Here is a 21,115-nt window from a genome sequence, read left to right as displayed (position 1 = left end):
GAAAAAGAATTACAAGCATGCGTCAGATTCATAACGATTATGATTATGTGATTGGATTTGCATTAATATCAGTTTAAACAAGTATTAGGACTTTTTTGTTTCAGTTGTGGCTCGCCTTTCGTTTGACTGTAGGATTGTGATGCTGACATGCAGAACTTTGCTTTTTTTAATGACCTTTAGATTTGGTTTGAGTGAGTTTCAGATTAGTAACAGCTTTACTGTTGATATCTGACTATTGCTTTGCTCTACAGTCCAGTTTCCTTTTTTATAACCCCAAACCAAAAGTGTTCATAGCCAAGAGAGTTCTGTCCATAGCTTATGTTAAACTGCTCATCCTCCTTGTATGCTTTTTAATAATCTATTTAAACAGTACTTGTACCTGTACTTGTATCAATGACAAATAAATCTGATTCTGATTCTGATTCTGATCTAATAAAGGAAAAAAATATACTATTTTTTGTCTTCGCAAAATCAACTCTTAATATATTTGACTAAAGCAGTAATGATTAATCTCATTATTATTATTATTTATATTATTATTACAGCATAAATCGTCCCATGCCAAGAATTACCCAGTGAGACCTATTGTGGTGATCGTAGATGTTCTGACATTATCCAAATTAAAGCACATCTTGGGCTTTTAAACTGGCAGCATTGTTCATAGGTTGTCATTAACAGTACCTGGCAAGAGGTAATAGCCTTAATTAATTAATCAGTAAAATGTTAGTTTACCTAAAGTTAACCAAAAACGACCCTCTGCAAAATGTCAAATGATGGGATAGCGTTTTTTTCTCTCGTTTACACTCATGTATCTGTGGTTAGCATCTTTGAAAAATAATGATGAGGAATGGTTTGTGTTAAACTAATTTCATAAATTACGTAATGTTGCTGTTTGAATGTATTTATCACATTTGAGAGAGCACTGTGTCCCCATCCTCACGCTTCACTCCCTCCAACTTTTCCTCCCAAACCCCCCACTGCCCTTCCTCTCACTCGCCCATCCCCTTCACTGTTCCTTCAAATCCCACTCCCTTCTGCAACTTATCTCCTCCCTCCTCCCTGTCTCTCCTCCCCTTCATCCCCCTTTCTAACAGCAATGTTTGCCATGGAGATCAACGTACAGCATGACCCGCAGACTGGAGAGCAGCGCATCCTGTCGGCCAACCGTGTGAACCCGCTTGATGCTGGGACGCGTGGGGTAAAAGTCTTCGATGATGGCCGAAAAGTGGTCTACGAGGTCGCGTCCTCAGGGGGGGTGTCGACCACCACAGTGGAGAACGGTTGGAGCTCCGCGCAGGTTGACCAGCTGATCCAGCGAGCTGCTCGACCTGCCGCACACGGTGGAGACGGAAGCAAGGGCCAGGTGACTGTGACCCCAGCTGCACCACAAGCCTACATTTCCCCATTAGATGTCGATGATCTGTCTCCACCCTCCTGTGCGCCACCCTCCATCCCTTCAAGCCCCCCAGCCCAGGTGACCCTCCAGAGGGAGACCCGACTCGGCATGATGCCCCCATCTGCCCCAATTACGACCCAGCCCGGTTCCTCAGCCAACTCAGGCACCGAGCTCACCTCTCCTCCCCAAGCCACGGCTGAGCACCCAGTCACCATGGTGTTCCTCGGCTACCAGGACATTGACGACATGAGCGAGAGCAGGCGGCTTCTTGGTTTCGATGGCGCCGTAAAGGCCGAGGTGGTCTTGATAGACGAAGATGATGAGAAATCCTTGAGAGAGAAGACAGTCACTGACCTATCCATCATTGACGGCACTGCAGCCGACCTCGTGTCAGGGCGGCCAGCCACATCTGAGGCAGCAAGCACGGAACTGTCATCAGACGGCCGTGAGCCCGACAGTGCCTCCTCGCCCCCTGCAAATGCTGACGCCAACACAGCACCCCAACCTGGCCTCACCCCTGCCACAGGTACAGACAAGAGGAAACGCTGCCAGTGCTGCATCCTCATGTGACTGAATCTTCTCCCTCTTCCATCCTTTTATTATTACCCACAACACCCCTCTCTCCTCATCTGTCTCTGGATGGTTACTAACAGAAGCCCTGCCTTCCTCCTCCTCCTCTGGACTCTGAATGGCTGGCACACACTTGCACGCATACATACTCTTGTCTGACCTTTGACTTTTTACTTAACTGAGTTATTACCTCCACATCTCTGCTTTTTTGTCACCTCCTCTGTCAAAAAGAGTCTCTGCCAGCCGCCTGTCTCCTCGGACAACACAATGTATTTCATAAATTCAAATTATGCAGGAATAAAGTGGTTTCTTGCTGCCATATCGTTGGTAGGAGGTGGAAACATTTACCAGTTTATATAAAACTTCTCTCAGCAGTCAGTAAGACATTAAGGACAATCAAGTCCATTGCCATGCTGTCTAACCAAAACAGTCCATCTTGCTTCAAGGACAATCAAACAGATCTTCTCCTTTAATAAGCCAGTTTATAAAACATTCAAAACGATGGACAGTCTCAGTAATTTTTTTTTCGCTTCTTCTTTTCAATAACTTCTCACTTGCTTTTTTTATTTTTTTATCCCCTTTGCTTGATATTGTTTTGCTTCCAAACACACACAGACATGTAAACAAACACATAACCCAACACATGAACTCAAACAACTCCCTCTGACCAAACGACGAGGGTGGAACTTGTTGCCTTGGTTACTTCATGTGCCTCTTCATTCTTCGAAACAAATGATGCTGACAAAAAAAAAATTTAGTTAGAGATTTAGATATCTTTAAGAGACTTTTATTTTGACTGCTGTTGATACCTGAGCATTCTTTTCTTTTGTTTTCAAACTTGAAAGGCCATTGAATTGTTTGGATGCCAGTTTCCATGGGAACCTGAGGTTTTTGACACTGTTAGGAATAGTAGCGCAACTCTCTCGCCTCATCTCTCTTCTCTGTCTTACTTTTTCTGTGTCAATTATCTTTCTATCTCTGTCATTTTCTTCAACTTGAGCTATTCCACTGCTGAGGTCACTTCCTCTTATTCTGGTACTTTTAAACTTGGCAGCCAATAAGGTGCAGTTTAAAACCGTTTGGCTGCTGGTATGATACAGTCATTTTTTTCCAGTGTTTCTTAAGGTTATAGAGCACAGGAACTTACGGCAGCTTAATGAGTACACTCCGGCAGCCAAGGAACATGTATTTCCAGCTATGAAAACAAACATGGGTTACCACTAACAGCATGGGAACAAAGGTGTGAATATTAGCAGTCACTACCATATTTGTAAATTACAACTATACAACGGCACTCGGCTGAGCTTTTAGAGAAATTTGGAAATAAGGTTCACCCTCTTGTCCATTCAAATTCTCTTAATCACTGCAGAAGAGCAGGAGAGATCTATTATGCTCTGCACAAAGAGACAAAACACTGCCAGCTCTTGCTGTAGTCACAAACCAGGCCCTCGTTTACAAGGGTGCTACAAATAATGTGGCCTGGGTGTCATTATAACATCATGTGTACTACAATGTAGGTCGTTTCAGAAAGGCTCTTACTGACAGTCATCATCCTCATTCTGTTGCATGATAATAGAGGCTCTTGTATGTAAGTTCTTTTAGGATAGAGGAGTTGGTGCTGCTCAACAAGTGTCTCCAGAGTTAGTAGCTACACTTTGCTATTCTACAATACAAAGAAATGCTTGTCTTTAAAGTAATATCAGTAAACCTAAATGTGAGTGGAAAAGATAATGTGATTGAGAATGTTTACGTTGCCTTTAGGGGGTGTATCCCTTAATCCAGATCCTGGTATGTTTTAGACACATCGAACACTTTATATTTCCACAAATAACTAACTTTGAAAGCCATGAAAGACATGAAAAAAAAAAAAACGTATTTATGATAAATAAGTTATTTCCTCACATGGCTCTGTGCACAGCTCTACAATCCCATCTATCAGGACAGAACAATAGTTCCGCCCTCATACGCTCATGCTTTAAAGTGATTGGCCAGCGCTGCTGCCAGTCAGACTCAGCTTGCTGTTTGATTGGTGACCACCAGGCCCATCCAGGTCCTGTGTAGATAAAGAATGTAAATATACTCTATATTCTATTTAGTGAGGATTTTATTTTCAACACATATATAGAGCTCTAGAAACAATTCTGAATATTCTGGGTACTAGAAAATGTACTGTTATATTCTACGACTCCATGTCACGACTGTATGAGTGCACCAAACACCACCTTCATATATTTTCATCCTCTAACTTCACTGCTTTGCTGTGTGTAATCTTACAATTAACCCCTCACAACGTTTTCCCCTCTTCCGACCACACCACTTTTAAAGAACTTTTGGCAGCTGCTTCCATTCACATACTATACATGTGACAGTTCGCCTTGAAGGCATTTTAGGATATTAGAATATCGGTCTGAGGCAGGATCCAAGCACACTTTAACATTTAATTTGCATGGTAGCAACTATAAATCACTGTCCACTAAAAGACGTGCTGACCATTTTCCAAACAATGCTTTCTTACAGTGATGCAAGCAGCCGTCTGTATAATTTATTTTTAAAGCTTTAAAGTCTATGATGTTTAATTGTAAAAGCCATCTGCGAGATAATACATTTTATTGACAAAAGATGCTTTAAAAATCACGCTATTCCTTTCACCACCTGCATGTTTATCCTGGGTACAATTTCATCAGAACAGATCTTGTGGGGAAAAAAACCAACAAAAAAACACTTAAGGATGGTTCTTCCAAACAGTTTATCACTCTCTCATTAAATGTGTGTGCTGCAAACAGACTGCAAGGCTTGTGAAGGCTGCGGACAATTACTCATGATGTCCAGTCCAGTGTCCCAGATTGACACACAATTTATTCATTGCATGACTGTTTTGTTTGAAAGATTCTGGAGGCTATGCAAAGAAATGTAATTTTAAACATGTAGGGTTAGATCCCCAAAGTGTAATGCACACATTTAATGTGCAATGGAGCAAATGCACTTACCATGTGTACCTACACAAAATCCAATTACTATCTAAGAAAAAAAAAAGATGAGAGAGAAAGAGTAAGGCTGAGTTCAAGTTAATCCAGTTTGACCAATCCAGTTTGCCTGTATAGGTTTGTGTGTGTTTTTGATGAAATGCAAGGAGCAGTACAAGAACAAAAGACTTGTTGAGTTTACCAGCCCCACTGCCACGCCTGCAGTACTCCTCTGACTCTGTAGGGGTCCCTCTTTTTCTTGTCTGCCTGCCCTCATGGTTGTATGGACTGTTAAAACAAGGAGCCATTTTCTATTGTTTCACACTGTCTTTCTGTCTCTCTCTCTCTCTCTCTCTCTCTCTCTCTTTGTATGGCTACACATTCTCTCTCTCTCTTTCTCTCTCTTTCTCTCTTTCCCTCTTCCTCTCCCTCTCTTTCTCTGATGTCTGTATCCTCTCTCTATCTTTGATCAATAAAGCTGAGTTTCTCCAGTGCCCTCCTGCCGTCTCTTGCTTGTTGTTCTTTCCATCTGTCTCTAACATTCACTTTTTCTTTGGCAACTGACAAAGAGATCGCAAGCCTTCCTGACTGCACCCTTATCTGTTATAATACTCACTGCCACTAACAACAACACTCAACCCAAGCACACGCTATTTTAAAAAATCGCGTTAGATTCAGATATGTGTTTGAGAGATCATTGATGTCATGGGTGAATGCATGCAAGTGCAGTGGTTATTACAACATGCTAAATGCCGTCATAAACTCAGTTCAAAGGTTCAAATCTAAACCACAAAGGTTTAAAAACAAATACAATCAGGATAAGTAATCAGTCCCAAAGAAAAGAGGAGGGTGTTTGCAGTACAAACAGAAATTACTGTGAGTATTTTGTTCTTATGCAAGATAAAACAAGAACAACCTTTCATTTAACCATTATCAAACAGTATACAAACACGTCACAAGACTTGAATGGTCATATAATGACATTGAATTAAGCGTATACTGATGAGAACTTCATCACCAAAAAGACAGCTGTTTTTGTGCAAAGCACTGCTAATAAAGCTTGACACTTACTGTATGATGCTACAAGGTTATACGATTACAGCCTAACAGTTGTATTCCCAAAATGGCTTAAAGGTAATACAGCAATAGGTCTGTTCAAACAAAAAATAGTCATAAGTTCAAGATGGCTGTTTACACAAATGAACAATATTTAGTTGGAAGGGAATGACTGTAAGTGTTTAAGAAGATAGATGAAGAGTTAGGAATGGTTGGGACTGGGAGGCAAGTTGAGGAACGTTGAAAGCACTAAGGATAGGTAGGAGGATAGCTGGATCATAGATGGATGGATTAATATACCCCCATGCCCTAGTTTAGCAGGAGCCCTGGTGCGCCACCCTGGTACCAATAGTAGGTACTGCAAGACGTCATGAAATCGAACATTAACACATCAACACTGCATACTCACTCTTCTAACCTTACTCACGTAAGTGACTGAAAACGATGATCACAGAGCTCTAAAAAGACGATAGAGGGTAATAAAAACAATTAATTAAGAACCCTTTAAATGTAAATGAGACACCCATTTATTCTAAAAATCTGAACATGGAGGTAGGCATGGTTTAGGACAGGACATAAAACAGTTTTCTGAAATCATGTGAATCAATATCAATATGTTCTGTTGATCAGCTCAGAATAGAAGCACTTGCCTAACGATGTTTTTATTTAGATTTAGAACAATGTCATCTTTTCTTGAATAAGCGTGTATATTTGATGACGGATGATATTATAGTTTTCATTTAAAGCACACTCACACTGTGAGGTGATCATCAGCACAGAAATGAAAATACAAAGTGATGAATGATTGTATTCGGGGTCATGACAGTTATTATCTGAAAAACAGGCTTACCGCTTGAGATGCACACACGGCCTTCCCACTCAGAGGATGGATGTGTTTTCCTGATATTAAACACTAATTGATTTATCTTTAGACAATGACAGTCTGGTTTCTTTAACAGAGACCTTGTCTGCAGATAATTATTACACACTCAGTCACCCATACACACACAGAATTATAACGCACGTCAGCGATAGAAAACATGTATCACTGTAAGAATGACACTGTGATGATAAGAACTACTCTACAACATACTGATAAAGTTCAGTGATGGTTTAATAATAAACTGATGTCATGGCTTCCAAACACAAAGAACAGAACTGTTGCGCATAAATTAAATATTGGATGTGTTTTTGAGGTATCAATTGTAAATAGTTAATAAATTACTATTTAGCTGTTTGCTGAATATACACGCAAACATAAATATATGCAGCACCTTAACAGGCAGACTGTCTCAATATATGTCTCAATTATCTTTCACTTTAGCAGTCAGATACATGTTAAGGAGACACAAATACAACATTGGCTCTGAAATGGAGTTAAACTAAAGTAGAGTGAGACTAAATGATTGTCTATTGTCTTCAAATCGGGCAGCCCATGTTCAAATCCCTGATTTCCAACTCTATCCACTCGCCTATTTCTCCAATAAAGGCACAAAAAAACTTTTAAAAAGGACTGTGAAATAGATGCATAAGTTGCAATAGTGTGGTAGTAATGTATCAGTTGGGTAGATTAAGATGGCTTACTGAGGCAGATTCATGATGAATATTTAGGATGTTTCTTAATGCAGTAGGTGGAGGCAGAGGTGACAAGATTAGACATCTGACAAATGTGACTCCTTATTGTGCAACTTGGTCACAAAAGCATTAAAAAAGCTGTAGTTGAAGTAAAATTAATTCTCACAACAATCTATAATAATCTATCACAACCTACTACCTACTGTATATGAAAATAATGACTGACCAGATGCATGTTTGACTTTCATTTGCAGCATTAGCTTTTCAATCCTGTTGGAGCTCATAAAACATCGTACACATCCAGATAACAACACAACTCATAAAGAGTTTTGAAGAGTCAACCATTTACTTGATTTGTAACAGTGCATTAAAAAAGATAGTGGGTGTACACAGGAAAAAAGGAACACAATGATAGGAAAGAAAAAGATGATTGACAAAGATGGCAACTATGATGAGTAACATTTTATTTCTCATAGGTTACAGCCAGACATCAGGAGTTACTCTGACAACAGCAAATGGACATCAAGCTCCCATTCTGACCAGACATCCTCATGCTGCCATGGTAAGTAATGGTGTAGCTGAGTGTTTTTATTTATATCTACGAGGGAAATGACTTGATACAAAAAGATCTTTTTGTACTCACACAGTATTCAGCAAGCTTAGTTAGATGTACTGTTAGAATCAGCCGCGGGCCGCTATCTGCTACAAAACCTTTCAGGATGCAGATTCAAAGAGGGACTGAGCATTTCAAGACACAATTCTATCTGTTGTTTTGACAGTATTTTCACTCCAGCTAAACAAAAAATATCAAAGTACAGTATGTATGTAAGTGCCTTTTTAAATACCTTCGTGAACAATTTTCTTACATCATCTGTATGCACAAATCAATTAATGGACAATTTCCCCACTGAACTAAGAATGTTTGCATCATTGTTTCTTGTACCTCTGGTAATGTTTGTGTAAAACGGAGTCCTAACCATGAACGCATGTTTATGATGACTTTTAGCCATGTGGTGTATTGCGCACCTTTTTTTTTTTTTTTACTATTGTACTATATAAACGTAATATATTATTTGGCAAACAGAGGCCATTTTGTATGTTAATCATATACTCTAGAAACTTTGTTTAAACCTTTATTGTTCTATTGATTTGTTGTAAGATATGGAACAACACTAATATACGTTACATGTACAACAGTAGCAATATCTCGGATAAAAAACACTTCAGAATTTTTTTTAGACTTAACTTATTACAGTGTCATAAGCAAGTGCACTTGAGTGTTCAGAAGTAAATCAGCAGCGTTATCTTGCATTATCTTAATGGACATATTGAAGAACATTGCACTGTGTTTTATTATGTGAATGAATTCAGGATCTTTAAAGTCAGAGTACATTGTGCATGTAGTGGGTCTATAGTTTCAAAGTGAAAATTAATGGTTTAAATTTTTGCATGCAGAGGTGGAGATATGTGTAGTTTAAAAAAGACTTCTTTTTTAAAAGAGATTCACGCTTTTGTTTATGTTTCGGACTTGCATCAAAAAAAAAAAAAACATATCTCAATGTCTTCCTGCTATAGCTGATAGCATTTTTGTCCGCTCTGTTTCCGAAGAAGTTTGTTGGCTTGCTACATTCTTAAATATGGTCCATACCAAAGCAGCAACCTACAGAGCTGATGAAATAAAGTCTGGTAAAAAAAAAAAAGAAGAAAAAAAGAAAGAAAGAATAAACACATCTTGAGCTCAAAAGCTAGAAAACAGTTAAGGGGAAGGAACTTCAATCAGTAGCTCATTAAATTGAAGCTCAAAGTTATGCATTAAAGTGACAACGTCTAACTTTTCCATCCTAAATGTTAGTATTGAAGTCGATCTAAAATGATAAATGGACTTGAGCTTGTATCGTGCTTTTATAGTCCTCTGCCTACTCAAAGCGCATGCCATCTCCCCATTCACACTGATGGCTGGTTCTATATAGCATGTATGTACTGTATGTATAGTGCCCATCAAGTAATACAGCAGCAGGAACAAGTGGGGGTTAAGTGTCTTACCAAGGACTCATTAGACATCACACCAGGTCATGATTACCTCCTTTCATCAGACCTGCATGTGACATAAAAACATGCTATCATTGAAGTATAGACTGAACTGGTTCCCTTGACCTTTAGGTGCTGCAAGGAAGGCTACAGCTTGGGGCCCCAGACCAAAAGGGCCCCCCCGAAGTGCTTACAAACTTAAACCTAAGCAGTGTACTAAAAAGTGCAAATTCTGCTATGATAGTAAAAAAAATAAAAATAATGTCTTCGGGGGCCCCAGAACCCACTCTTGTTGCCCTGCTAAGGATTTCATGCCTCATTGCTGTCAAAACCAAAGTTTTGATGATGAAATAAAGCTCGATGACGGTCAACCAAGAAAAATGAAGAAGAATGAACCATCTACAGGAGAGAAAAAAGAAACAGGGAAAAAGTGGAAGTGAAGAGCTTGGGCACTATAGATGTTGGTGATAAACGCTGTATGCTTGGAGGCTCCCCAATGGATTTTTGCCTAGGGCCCCAACAGACACTAGAATCACCACTGACCCTAATGTAGTGTTCAACAGTCATGTGGGCTGGCTAAGTGCGACTAAGTTACAGTCACTGCTGTAGCCGAGTTCTGGAGTTTTCTGAGTGCTTTTGTTTCTCTGAAAATGCCACCTAAACACATTAGAGAGGAGTGCTGGTGCAGCCGGGAGGTGGGGAGACACGGTGGTGGGGTACAGAGGCAGGGGGGAGCAAGCTGGGCTGCAGCCGGGCTGTTTGCAGCTGAATAAATGAATGAAAGGCAGCACAGAGGTAACCTGATCCGCGCGGGTCAGTCTCATTGTGCTTGGCTGGAGCTTGCGCTGGCGGCTCGCTCTCTGATTGTCTCTGGAACGGGACAGAAAACACTCCCGGGACCTCTGCATTATTCAGCGCGCGTGCCTACAAAAAAAAAAAAAAAGGAAGAGAGAGGGTGAGAGGAGAGAGAGGAAGAGGAGGGGAGAGGAGGACCGCTGGTTGGAAAAGCTGGCGCGTAAAAGGAGCTCAATGTCACCTCATTCAGAGGCTGCAGTTACCGTTATCACTGCTGTGAATGAGAATCCGTTCCGTTACTTCTCTTTTCCGTTCGTTTCTCCAATGTCCCGCTAATCGGTTGCACAGCAGCTGCAAACAGTATTATCAATGTGAACACCGAAGAGAGAAGACAGCAAAGAGAGGAGGAAAAGCCAGACTGGCTCGGTCAGCCAGTCGGATAAGCCTCCGTCGTTAATCCCGGTTATTAGCTGTTAGTTTCCCTGCCGTAAGGAGATCCGGGAGATCAGCACCCTGCAACACATCAGTACGCACAGGTAGATTGATTTTAACCAAAGTGTCACTATAGTACTAGTTACTATAATACTAAAGACATTTCATTTAACTTGTTACTTAAAAGTAACTGTGGACGAGTGACGTTTTGGCATTGGTAGCCTATGTGAGTGTGTGCGCATGTGTCGGCTGTCCAGGCGTTGGGAAGCCTTGCATTTGCTTATAGATGCTGTCAGTTTTCCACGTTTGTGTATCTACTCTTTACACATTTTGTCTTAAAGAGGGATTCAGGACTCTGCGTCCCCCTCTTCAATTAGAGAGACACTTAAAGGAGGGCAGTCGACTAGACTCCTTGCTGCAGTCTCTTTCTCTCTGAGTCTTTGTGCTCCTCCTCCTACTCTGCATCACTTTAACCTACATATAGAAATGACCTTAACCTGGTTTTCATCATGCTCATCATGAATGACTTGGCAGAGTCTGTGAGGCAGAGAAAAAAACATTTTAAAGTTGTTTACATGGGATTTTTACCTGCTACTCAAACATGTTAGTCCAGTTGCCAATCATGTTGGTCAATAGTGGCCTATTATTATCTAGTACACAAACAACCTTTTATTAGCCTAAACAGTGGCCCGGCATGATCCCCGCAGTGTACACATTTTTAGCCTGGCCCCTTCTAGCACTTACAGGTATTCTGTTACTATCTATCATTTTTACATGATAAATGCAGCAATAGTTATGTGTTTGTGTTGCACTGTAGTTGCAGCCAATTGAACCAAACACAGTATTGGGCACATGTTCAGAGCAAACAACCGAGGCCAGACTTCTCATGTTTGCTCCAGATTCTCGTATTGTGAAGTTTTAAATCTTTCTCTTGGTCTATAGCTGTTACCAAGCAACTAGCAATTCTTTGTTTACATACTTTTACATTGTTCATATACGTGATTGACAGTGCCATACAGGATCGAATTGATATATGGATGTTCTTTAGGCTCTTTAAGTTGGATCAAAGCATCACAGGTATTTTCGGTTTAGGATGACTTTTTTTGATCAGCCTTTTCTATGTAGCTCAATCGCAGAAAAATAGCACTAGGTGTCAGATAATCACATTTAATGTGGACATTTATTGTATAAATGTATGGTGGATTCTAGTTAAATTCAGCTAACTTTTACATTGTTTTCTAGCTGACTGATTAGCAGTACAGTTACAGACAAGTGCGAGACAAATAACACTAAAGGACTAATGGAGCCTGTGGAAATAAAAGACATATCCTAATACATCCTTTCACTTTCTCTGTGAAGAGATCTGTTACTTTCTAGTGAACCTTAAAGATGGCTGTATTTATTTTGTTCCATGTGTATACAACAGTACCAGAATGACAGATAAACACATCCACATGGCAAGAGCAAGTAAAGAAGGAAAGAGTAGAATCAAAAACAGCATAAGAAAAGAGTTCCTTTAGATGACTTTATTTGCACTTTCTTATTAACTTGTATTACAGAAAAAAAGACTATTTGTGTAAAATCACCCTTTTTTTATTGATCAGATTTGGTCAGTCACATTTAAAGTAAGGTCAACATTGCAGTTCAGGTAAACGTCTGTTTAAATAATCATTGATAGATAGATAGATAGATAGATAGATAGATAGATAGATAGATAGATAGATAGATAGATAGATAGATAGATAGATAGATAGATAGATAGATAGATAGATAGATAGATAGATAGATAGATAGATAGATAGATAGATAGATAGATAGATAGATACTTTATTGATCCCGAGGGAAATTCAAGGTATTTAGTATCTTTTATGAAATCCAGCTGGATGATTAGAATTCAGTTGTTTAAAGTTTAAAACACTTGATGATTGTAATTCATAGTTGAGACTCCACCATCTGGTCAGTGCCTTGTAACTAAAGGACATGAAATAATCCCTTCATTGTCTTTCAATTTGTCTCTCCGCTTAATTATATAAGTTAAAGGCCCAAATGGGTTTCTGAGGGTTTTGGAGAGGAATGTAAGAAATTGTAAGATGAATTAGAAATGGTAGCTTGCTTAAAGGGAAGGATACCAACTGAACAGTAAATTACAACGTTTCATCACAAAATAACTCCTGGAATGTGCTGTACACTACATACTTTGTAACAGAATGTGAGGGGAGTTTTCCTTAAAGGTCAGCTAAAGGTTGGATTTTGGGGTATGTTCAACACAAGATCGTTTCAAGTTTATTGAGTTGAAATAATAAGAGTTAGGTGTCTAAGCTAAAAAAACAAGGTTACTGATATCATTCATAGATGTGAAATTAGGAAATGTGCTCTTAGTGAATGAGTTATGAGTATTGAAGTACAGAAAAGTAAACAGACTAAAATGAATGAAAGCTCAAAGCTCAGTATTATTTCTTACATCGCTATATTCTTATATTGCTTATTTCAGGACATCTTACTTTAAGCTTGTGGTTATTTTCATATAGAAAACTGTCTTTATATTAGGCTAATGGTGCTGCTCACAAAACGGTTGCTGTTATATACGAAGTCATATTACATTCAAAATTCTCCCTGGAGGCAGCAGTAACTAGAACTGAAGAAAAAATAGCTTAATATATAACAAGTACTGTCATTGTCAGGCCCAGTCATGTTTTCTTTCACAAGGCTGTTTTCTTCCTGTGTGAACCTCCTTCCTCTGTCTAAATACTGCTGGATAATGAGCTAGTTGCCGGAAATAGACAGGTGATTAGCACATTGCTCTTCTCAGTATGAGACAGAGCAGAGCTATTTAATGCTATAAGCTAACGCTGGGTTGAGTTCTCCTCTCCAAGGACAGCAGTGCTAATATGCTTCGGCTGATGGCTGGGAATCAACAAATGCTTCGGTGCTTTGATAACTCTTTAATGTGCTGCTCAGGCTGGCTAGGCAAAAGTCAGGCGGGATTATTTCAAGGAACAGCGTGAATACCAATCGTTTACAAGATGAATAAACTGCATGGATGATGGCTAACAAGGTCAGACAAATCCTTATGAATTCTGTATTTCAGTACTGTTTCCAGACATGTTACTGTAGTCGTTTATTTTAATTTGAAATTTTAATGTCATTGGTATTGGTTCTTGTGTCTTAATGTTCACTTCATTCATCAGAACTATTTCAACTATTTAATTGGATTTTTACATTTATAACATGAGTGTGTGTGTGTGTTTGTATAAATAATGTGGCTGTACTTAACATGCTATCAAACCAGGGGCCTGTTGTGATAACCTATGCTATCTAATAAGCTATGTGGCTGCAGTGTGTTTTAGCAGGTATGTGTGTCAAGCTTTCTAAAAAGCTTTCCCACTGAGAAAAGTTCTGTACGGTAATCCAATTTTACTCCACGAAAGTCATACTAACCTGGAAGTGGGGTAATTGCTGAAAACATTACACCAACAGATACTCATCCTGCCCTTAGTCATACTTTGATCTATAAACAGATAAGCAAAGCACTATGCAATTAGTGATCTTTCTTTTGTCCAAAAACACTTAACGTTTATTTTACAGATAGTAAGAGTTACTAGTGGCATCTTTCCAACAATTAAAGCCCACAAATGCTTCTCTGACCAAATGTCTTATTTTGGTTTGTTGGCTGATTAGCCTCACTGTGTGGTCTCTGTACTGAGAGTCCTCTGCGACAAAATGCTAAAAAAAATAAAAATGGGCTGAATCACGCTGGGAAAGGATTAGAATTATATGCTTGATTACTTTTTTCTCACACACACACACACACACACACACACACACACACACACAGAGAAAGAAACACCCACACTCACAGAAAATGGACAGGTCACACATAAACTCCATGTGTCACCTCCTCCTGAAGTGGAAATTAGTCCTCAGCTTATTTCCTGCACAATCTTTCCTGTTATTTCTGATACCAATTAACTGACTCCATGTAGGGACAATTGTCTTTTAGTTCAGTTGTTACATACATTATTTTTTTAACAGACTTGTTTGTGACTTTATGTTTATCCAGCCTAGTAGTCTTTTTTTGTACTATATTGATTACAGGTCTACATATTGACATTTTTGTTGTCAGTGTCTGTTGTCTTCACACGTGTATGTATGTGTGTGTTGCACAACCAGAGCTGAAAGAGATAGAAAATAGTTTGGCAATGTGTCCAGAATTTGTGGGAAAGTTTTATCTTTTGGTGGGGACATTTTGTCATTCCTGACAAAACCACAGGTAACATTAAAGATCATTTCAACAAAGTTTCAGTGGAATTTTAAATTAGGTTCATTACTAAAATAGGGATTCGTTGTGGTCACTCAGAGTTAAAATGTTTAAGTATAAGAGCCTTTGAAGGGACATGGAGTGATGAAACCTGGAAGTTGTGCATCCTCACGAGGGTATTTTTCATCTGCATGACAATGTATTGTGTGCACGTTAACCTCACAACATATCTTCTCAAAAGACATGGTAAAACAACATTAAGCTCAACCTATGAGACAGACTGGCTCAACCTATCTGCTGCACACAATACTGTAAAGAGACTTTCTTGTTGTGTGCTGGTAGCCCAGTGGTTTGTGCGTGTGCTCCATTTACAGAGGCTGGGGTCTTTTCATTCTGACCTGTGGCTCCTTTCCCGTGTTTTGTTCCCCGCTCTCTCTCTTTCTAATTTCTGTCTGTTGTCCTGTCTCTACAATTGAGGCATGAAAAGCCACAAAAAATGTAATCCAAAAATCATAAACAATGCGTGCACATTTTTTTCTTGTGATACCAGACACTATCTTGTGCACATGCAGTACCTTCTTGTGAGTTTGGCACACTCTCGTACCCACGGTATCACACTGATAGTTTGCCATGCGCACCTCAAACTCATATTTTTAACATATGTGAAACATTTTTCATTGTGTGAGGGATTATTTGTCAGTATATCTGATGATATATTATACTGGCTATGGTTAGTAGTCCAAGTTGTACAGTCCTCAGTAATATCTTACCACATTGCCTGTTGTTAAAATGTCTGATAAATTTTGTTGATTGGCTAATGGATACCAGCCAAATTAAATTCAAAATTTGGCTATATTGCTGTTTCTTGGTTCCTGCTATCAGCAGTCAATAAATGTACAATTTAATTATATTCATTTATCAACATCTTTGCAATCTAAAATAAGCAATCTTGGCATTTGGTAATTTATGCTAAATGAGGTTTAGTACGATCAGAATGACCCCCTACTTTTACCACGAGAAATCTTCAATCCATCAAAGTTTTTGTATAGCGCCAATTTCTGACAAATGTTTTCTCAAGAACCTTTTGAAATGAGAGGTTTGTTTGTCTTGAATGTAACTTTTTTGGACAAGTGACTGACTTTAAACTGTCACAGTACTAATAAAGAGTAAATGTTCATTGGGCAGCATGCCCACTGAAGTGAAGTTTGTTTTGCCCTAACAGTTTAAATTTTGTCTCAGATGGTCATCAGTGTAAAACAAATTGGTCTTTTTAATCCAGGCGGACAGTCTTGATGAGTTGGCACTACACTGGTTTGCCTCAGTCAGCCTTGTACCTCTGCTTGGAGTTTAAACCTGGCTGTCCATGCTCTGCTTAAAGAGCTTGTGCACACAAACCCACTCACACTCTTTGACTACAGACCTTCCTACTTAATGAGAGTCCTCCATCTGTGAGCCTGTAGTATGCTTGTGATTCTGTGTGATTCTGTGTGTGTGTGTGTGTGTGTGTGTGTGTGTGTGTGTGTGTGTGCGTGTGTGTGTGCGTGCGTGTGTGTGTGTGTGTGTGTGCGCGTGTATGTGTGTGTGTGCAGTCTAGCATTAGTATTCAGCCCTGAGAGTCCCACTGAAGCCCCTGTCGGGCCCTTTGTTGTTGCTTCATGAAGGGGTCTTGGGGGGTCTGGGCTGTTTGTGAGTGGTGTCATGGGAGGCTTGGAAAGGGACCCAAAATAACTGACATGTGTCCGGACATGCAGTGCATTCCTCACTAACACTCGAAACTCAAAAGAGTTTGAAAATGATTTCAGTGTGGTTGTTGTTCCAAGCTCTCTGGCAATGGGTAGGTGAAAATCGCCTTCATTATTATTCTTTTGCAGTGCCGTCCCTGTGCTTGTGTGTCTGTGAATGTAGCTTGATTGAGGTGCACAATTAGACACAAGCCTTACGTCGTTGTCCCTCTCCGAATGGGATATGAAGATTTTGATATATTGTGTTACATTCTGGATGTTATGAATACTGCCAGCAGCTAACTCAGAAAGAATTAGAATAAAGCATAATATTGATCATATTTAATTTATTTTTTGTCTGTTCGTATTGACTTTGCTAACTGTGTTGTTGTCTTCAAACATATTACTTGACCCCAGTGACCTCTGAGTTTTTTTAAAGCTTGTGATTCTAGATTTGGGTATACTTCCTGTGTTGAGAGCCATTTCCACAGACACAAATAAGCACAGCTTCCTGTTTAAATAACCTGTGAGCTGTGATGGATTCTTCAGTATCTTTACAGCATGATTTGTTTAAGCTCCTCAAAACTGCACTACCTATTCTAAAATGTATTGTCAGTCTTTGCCACTGTCATTATCATCCAGAAAGGCCATGAGACTTTTGGAATATCTGTATGAGACTGAAGAAACGAAGAAACTTTTTTTCTTACGTTTACAAAAACTTTGCCTTCTCTATGCCTGTGTTAAAAATGTGACATGTGTCTTTTTGACCTGCCATGATTAAAAGTCTCCTTTGCGCTGTGGCCGATCAATATTGATCTGCTTTCATCATGACATCAGGCTGCTCTGGGCTTTTATTGACTGGATAGCGTTGACCCAGTTTGCAGTCACACAGAGGACATGCACATGATTAAAACACCATATACTTCATTCTGTATGGTCGCTTTCTTCCTCTGTTTGTCTTTTATAAAAACAGCTCTTTTTACCAGTGGCAGCGTGGCTGTTTCTACATTCTATGAATCACCAGTGTGAAGACCATCACACGTCTCTTTGTGTGTTACAGCCCATGCAGGGACTGAACTCCCCAGAGCATATCCAATAATTGGGTTACTGTCCCAATTTTCTGTGACCGACTTCTCTCCATCATGTGAGTTATTTCTAGCCCAGGAGCTCACCAGGAACTCGTAATTTGTCATTTTCAACACAGAAATGTAAAAATAACAGAGGAGCTATGGATTTGCAGCTGATATTTGATGTTTTAAGGATTTTATATTAATTTTTGTTTTGGTAATACTAAAAAAAATACAGTTAGTTAGAAGCGAGAGCCTAACTTTTGTCACACTTTGACAGGACAGACCATGGCTTATTCTGGCTTCCTTTTACATCAAAACAAGGAAACCTCTTTGACCAACCTGTTAAGATACTATCCTGCTATCAATACATATTTAATAGACATTAATGTCGGAGTAGCATTAAAAATGTAGCGTCAAGCGATGTCAGATTTTGATCTGTAAAAACCATCTGTCATTTTGTTTAACTGTGACTTCATGACAAGATCTGGGCGGGAAAAAAGGTTTTTTATAAATGTGCAGTTTGTAAAATCTATGGTAGGGGGGCTCTCAATAAAAAATAAATAATAAAAGATGAGGTTGAGGCTGGCAGGGAATCATGGGAGTGATTCTTTTTGCTTCCCGCTACTCCAAACCCGACAAACAAACTCCGAGTTGATTGTTGTCAAAATCAACAAGCGAAAAAGACATTTCACATGAGGAAGAGAATATGCTAACAGATGAGCTAATGCATCCAAGTATAACTTGTTATAGCAGCACAGACTGTGAAGCAACAGTGCAGCAGCTATCAGTAGCATTTCCTGCTTTCTTCTAGTGGTCTTTGATGTGGTCCCGATCGTTGATCGGATGTTTCCATGGCAACGTTAAACATGTTGTATCTGTCGTGGTGGCAACACGTAACTTTACAAGTAAGTGACGGCTTTCTCTGGCTTTGATGACTGTTGGAAATATTTAGGGTGATGTTAATACTCAAAGAAAGGTTTAGCCCATATATTAGCTTAAAATTGCAATGACATTCTACATATTTTATCTTTAAGAACACATGACCTAATAATGCTTCTCAGTTTAAAAACAATACATGGTTCTGTGTTCGTCAACACAAGGTCAGACTTATACAGTAAAGAGGAGAAAATGAACCACACAAGAATGCATATATTACTCTGTTTTATATTTACAAGCGTTTTTCAAATCATCAGTTGCTCCGGTGCATCTTTGCATCGGTGTCTGGCTCATTTCACCGTCCTTCCATCATTTAGCAACCAGGCACACGATCTTGTCCATTTGAGAAACGTGTTTCCAGTGCGCCCCTGATGTTTTGTTTGTGAGCAGGGAAAGTGAACCATGACTCAGGTCAGCTCCAGTTTCTTCAGGCCTGATCCTATGACCTAACAGGAACACACCATTAAAGGAAGCGTCAGCGTGACGATACAATGTAGAATTCGACTTCTTTCAGTGTACGTCTTATTTTTGGCACGGAGGTTACATAAAGCTGAAGGCCTCCGTTAGATATTCACATAAGAATTATTCTTCCATTAAGTTTTTTTTTTTTTTTTTTGTATGACTAGCATTATACCCGTCTATAAAAGTCTCGACTCGAAGCCCTTATAACTTTGAGGTTTTGTGGCAAGATTAGTCATGAGGTTTGGTTACATTACATCTTTAAGAGTGGGTGAATACAAGCAGTACATCAGTCTCTCCGTCATGCTTGGCTGAGTCAACAGACCCACAGTGACCATGACAAAAGAAAATACCATTACCTCGCTTATCACCTCCTCCTCCTCTCTTCACTCATCATCTCTTCATCATCGCCTGCCTTTCATGCCTCTTTCTCTCTTCTCCTCAGTTTTAACAGGTGCTGAAGGTTAAAGGGAAAGTGGTTGAGCTACATACAGTACATATGGAGTGGAGAGAGAGAGAGCGAGAGAGGGCTTGGTAATAGGAAGGGAGGAGTGGGGAGCCACAGGGTGGATGTTATTGGTGCGTGTGTATGTGTGTGTGTTTGTATGAGGGTCTGCACAGACCAAGTCTTTGTGCGGGAGGGCTTCTGCAGGAACACACACACACACACACACACACACACACACACACACACATTTATGCCATGACATCACAACTTACCGAGCAGTCAGCAAGGAATTTGACTGAGAAAGGAGAGGCTTTGTGGAGGAGAGGAAAGAGACGGGAGGGGAGGAAAAGGAGTAGAAGAAGTGGAGGAAAAGGCTTGGCCAGGGAAAAGTCCGGCACTCCCACTATCTGGAACAGGACGGACCGAGGCAGGAGTTAAGGGAACAGCTTAACAGCAAACAGATAAAGATTTTAAAAAACCGCACCTATTGATTTGACTATTTTCTTTTATATGACAAAATCTAAAAGTTTTTTTTTCCAGTACTTTATGGATGTACTAATGTCACTGAAATAGACTAATCAGTGTGAGGCACAAAGAATTTATCAGAGTGGTGGGTAAGTACAAATCCTATCTATCATCCTATTTCACTTTGTTGAGTAGTACTGCATGACAGCTTTTTTTTTACTTTGTATGACATTTCATAATGTTGGACAGATTTAGCTTTGATTTGGTGAGCAAAGTGAGAGAAAAAAAACCCTTTTAAATGGAACACTTTCAATCGCTGTGATAAAATGTGAGCCTCTTCTTAGAAGTAACTGCTCCACTATAGAAAGTGAAAGTGAACGAGACTACTGGGAAGGAATTGACAGCGTGAGCAAGTGTCCAGTCGAAACTGCACACAAACAGTGCTTTGTCGTATTCGATTAAATATTGATAGCATAATTGAGGTCCAAGTGTTGCTGTGTTTATCCAATCGTAAAACAGCTTTAATGCCTGAAGAGCATTCTTTACAGTGTACTCTTTCCTCAAGATGCCTAAAGACCCTACTGAGTCTCTGAGTCTCTTCTGGCCGATGTTTCTGCCAGCTGTTGGCTCCCTGTTTGCACCCACCTGTCTGACTGCTTACACTGCTAACCAGTCATCTACCATAAGCTGAGCCACTTGTTCTGTTTGTCACCCCATCACTTTCATGTATCGCCTTCCGACTGTTAAAAGCGAGAAACGGAGTGAAATCATGAGAACTACCTGATAGCACTTTCATGGCCCGAGTTCACAATCTAGGTGACTTAGGTAGAAGAACACCAGGCGAGAACAGCAGAAGGCTCCAGTTACTACACAGGATCGTATTTAGTCAGGAAACAGAGCCGGGAACACTGACTGCACTGGGTTACACTGAAACTTAGTTTCT

General features: G+C 39.7%; 1 protein-coding gene across 4 annotated transcripts in view; it reads left to right on the top strand.

Annotated features, from left to right (window-relative positions):
- palm2akap2 (PALM2 and AKAP2 fusion) overlaps positions 1-21,115 on the top strand; it is a 75,839-nt gene that overhangs the window by 41,154 nt on the left and 13,570 nt on the right. For all 4 annotated transcript variants that reach the window (XM_079364705.1, XM_079364704.1, XM_079364707.1 and 1 more), the window contains exons 8-9: positions 1,095-1,922; positions 8,037-8,122. In XM_079364705.1, coding sequence (XP_079220831.1) covers positions 1,095-1,922; positions 8,037-8,122 — 914 coding nt within the window. The remainder of the gene's footprint in view (positions 1-1,094; positions 1,923-8,036; positions 8,123-21,115) is intronic.

The sequence above is a fragment of the Symphodus melops genome, assembly GCF_947650265.1.
Source record: "Symphodus melops genome assembly, chromosome: 16".
Taxonomy (NCBI): domain Eukaryota; kingdom Metazoa; phylum Chordata; class Actinopteri; order Labriformes; family Labridae; genus Symphodus; species Symphodus melops.
The sequence above is the reverse complement of the archived record's forward strand: the minus strand, read 5'-3'. Positions and strand labels throughout refer to the sequence as shown.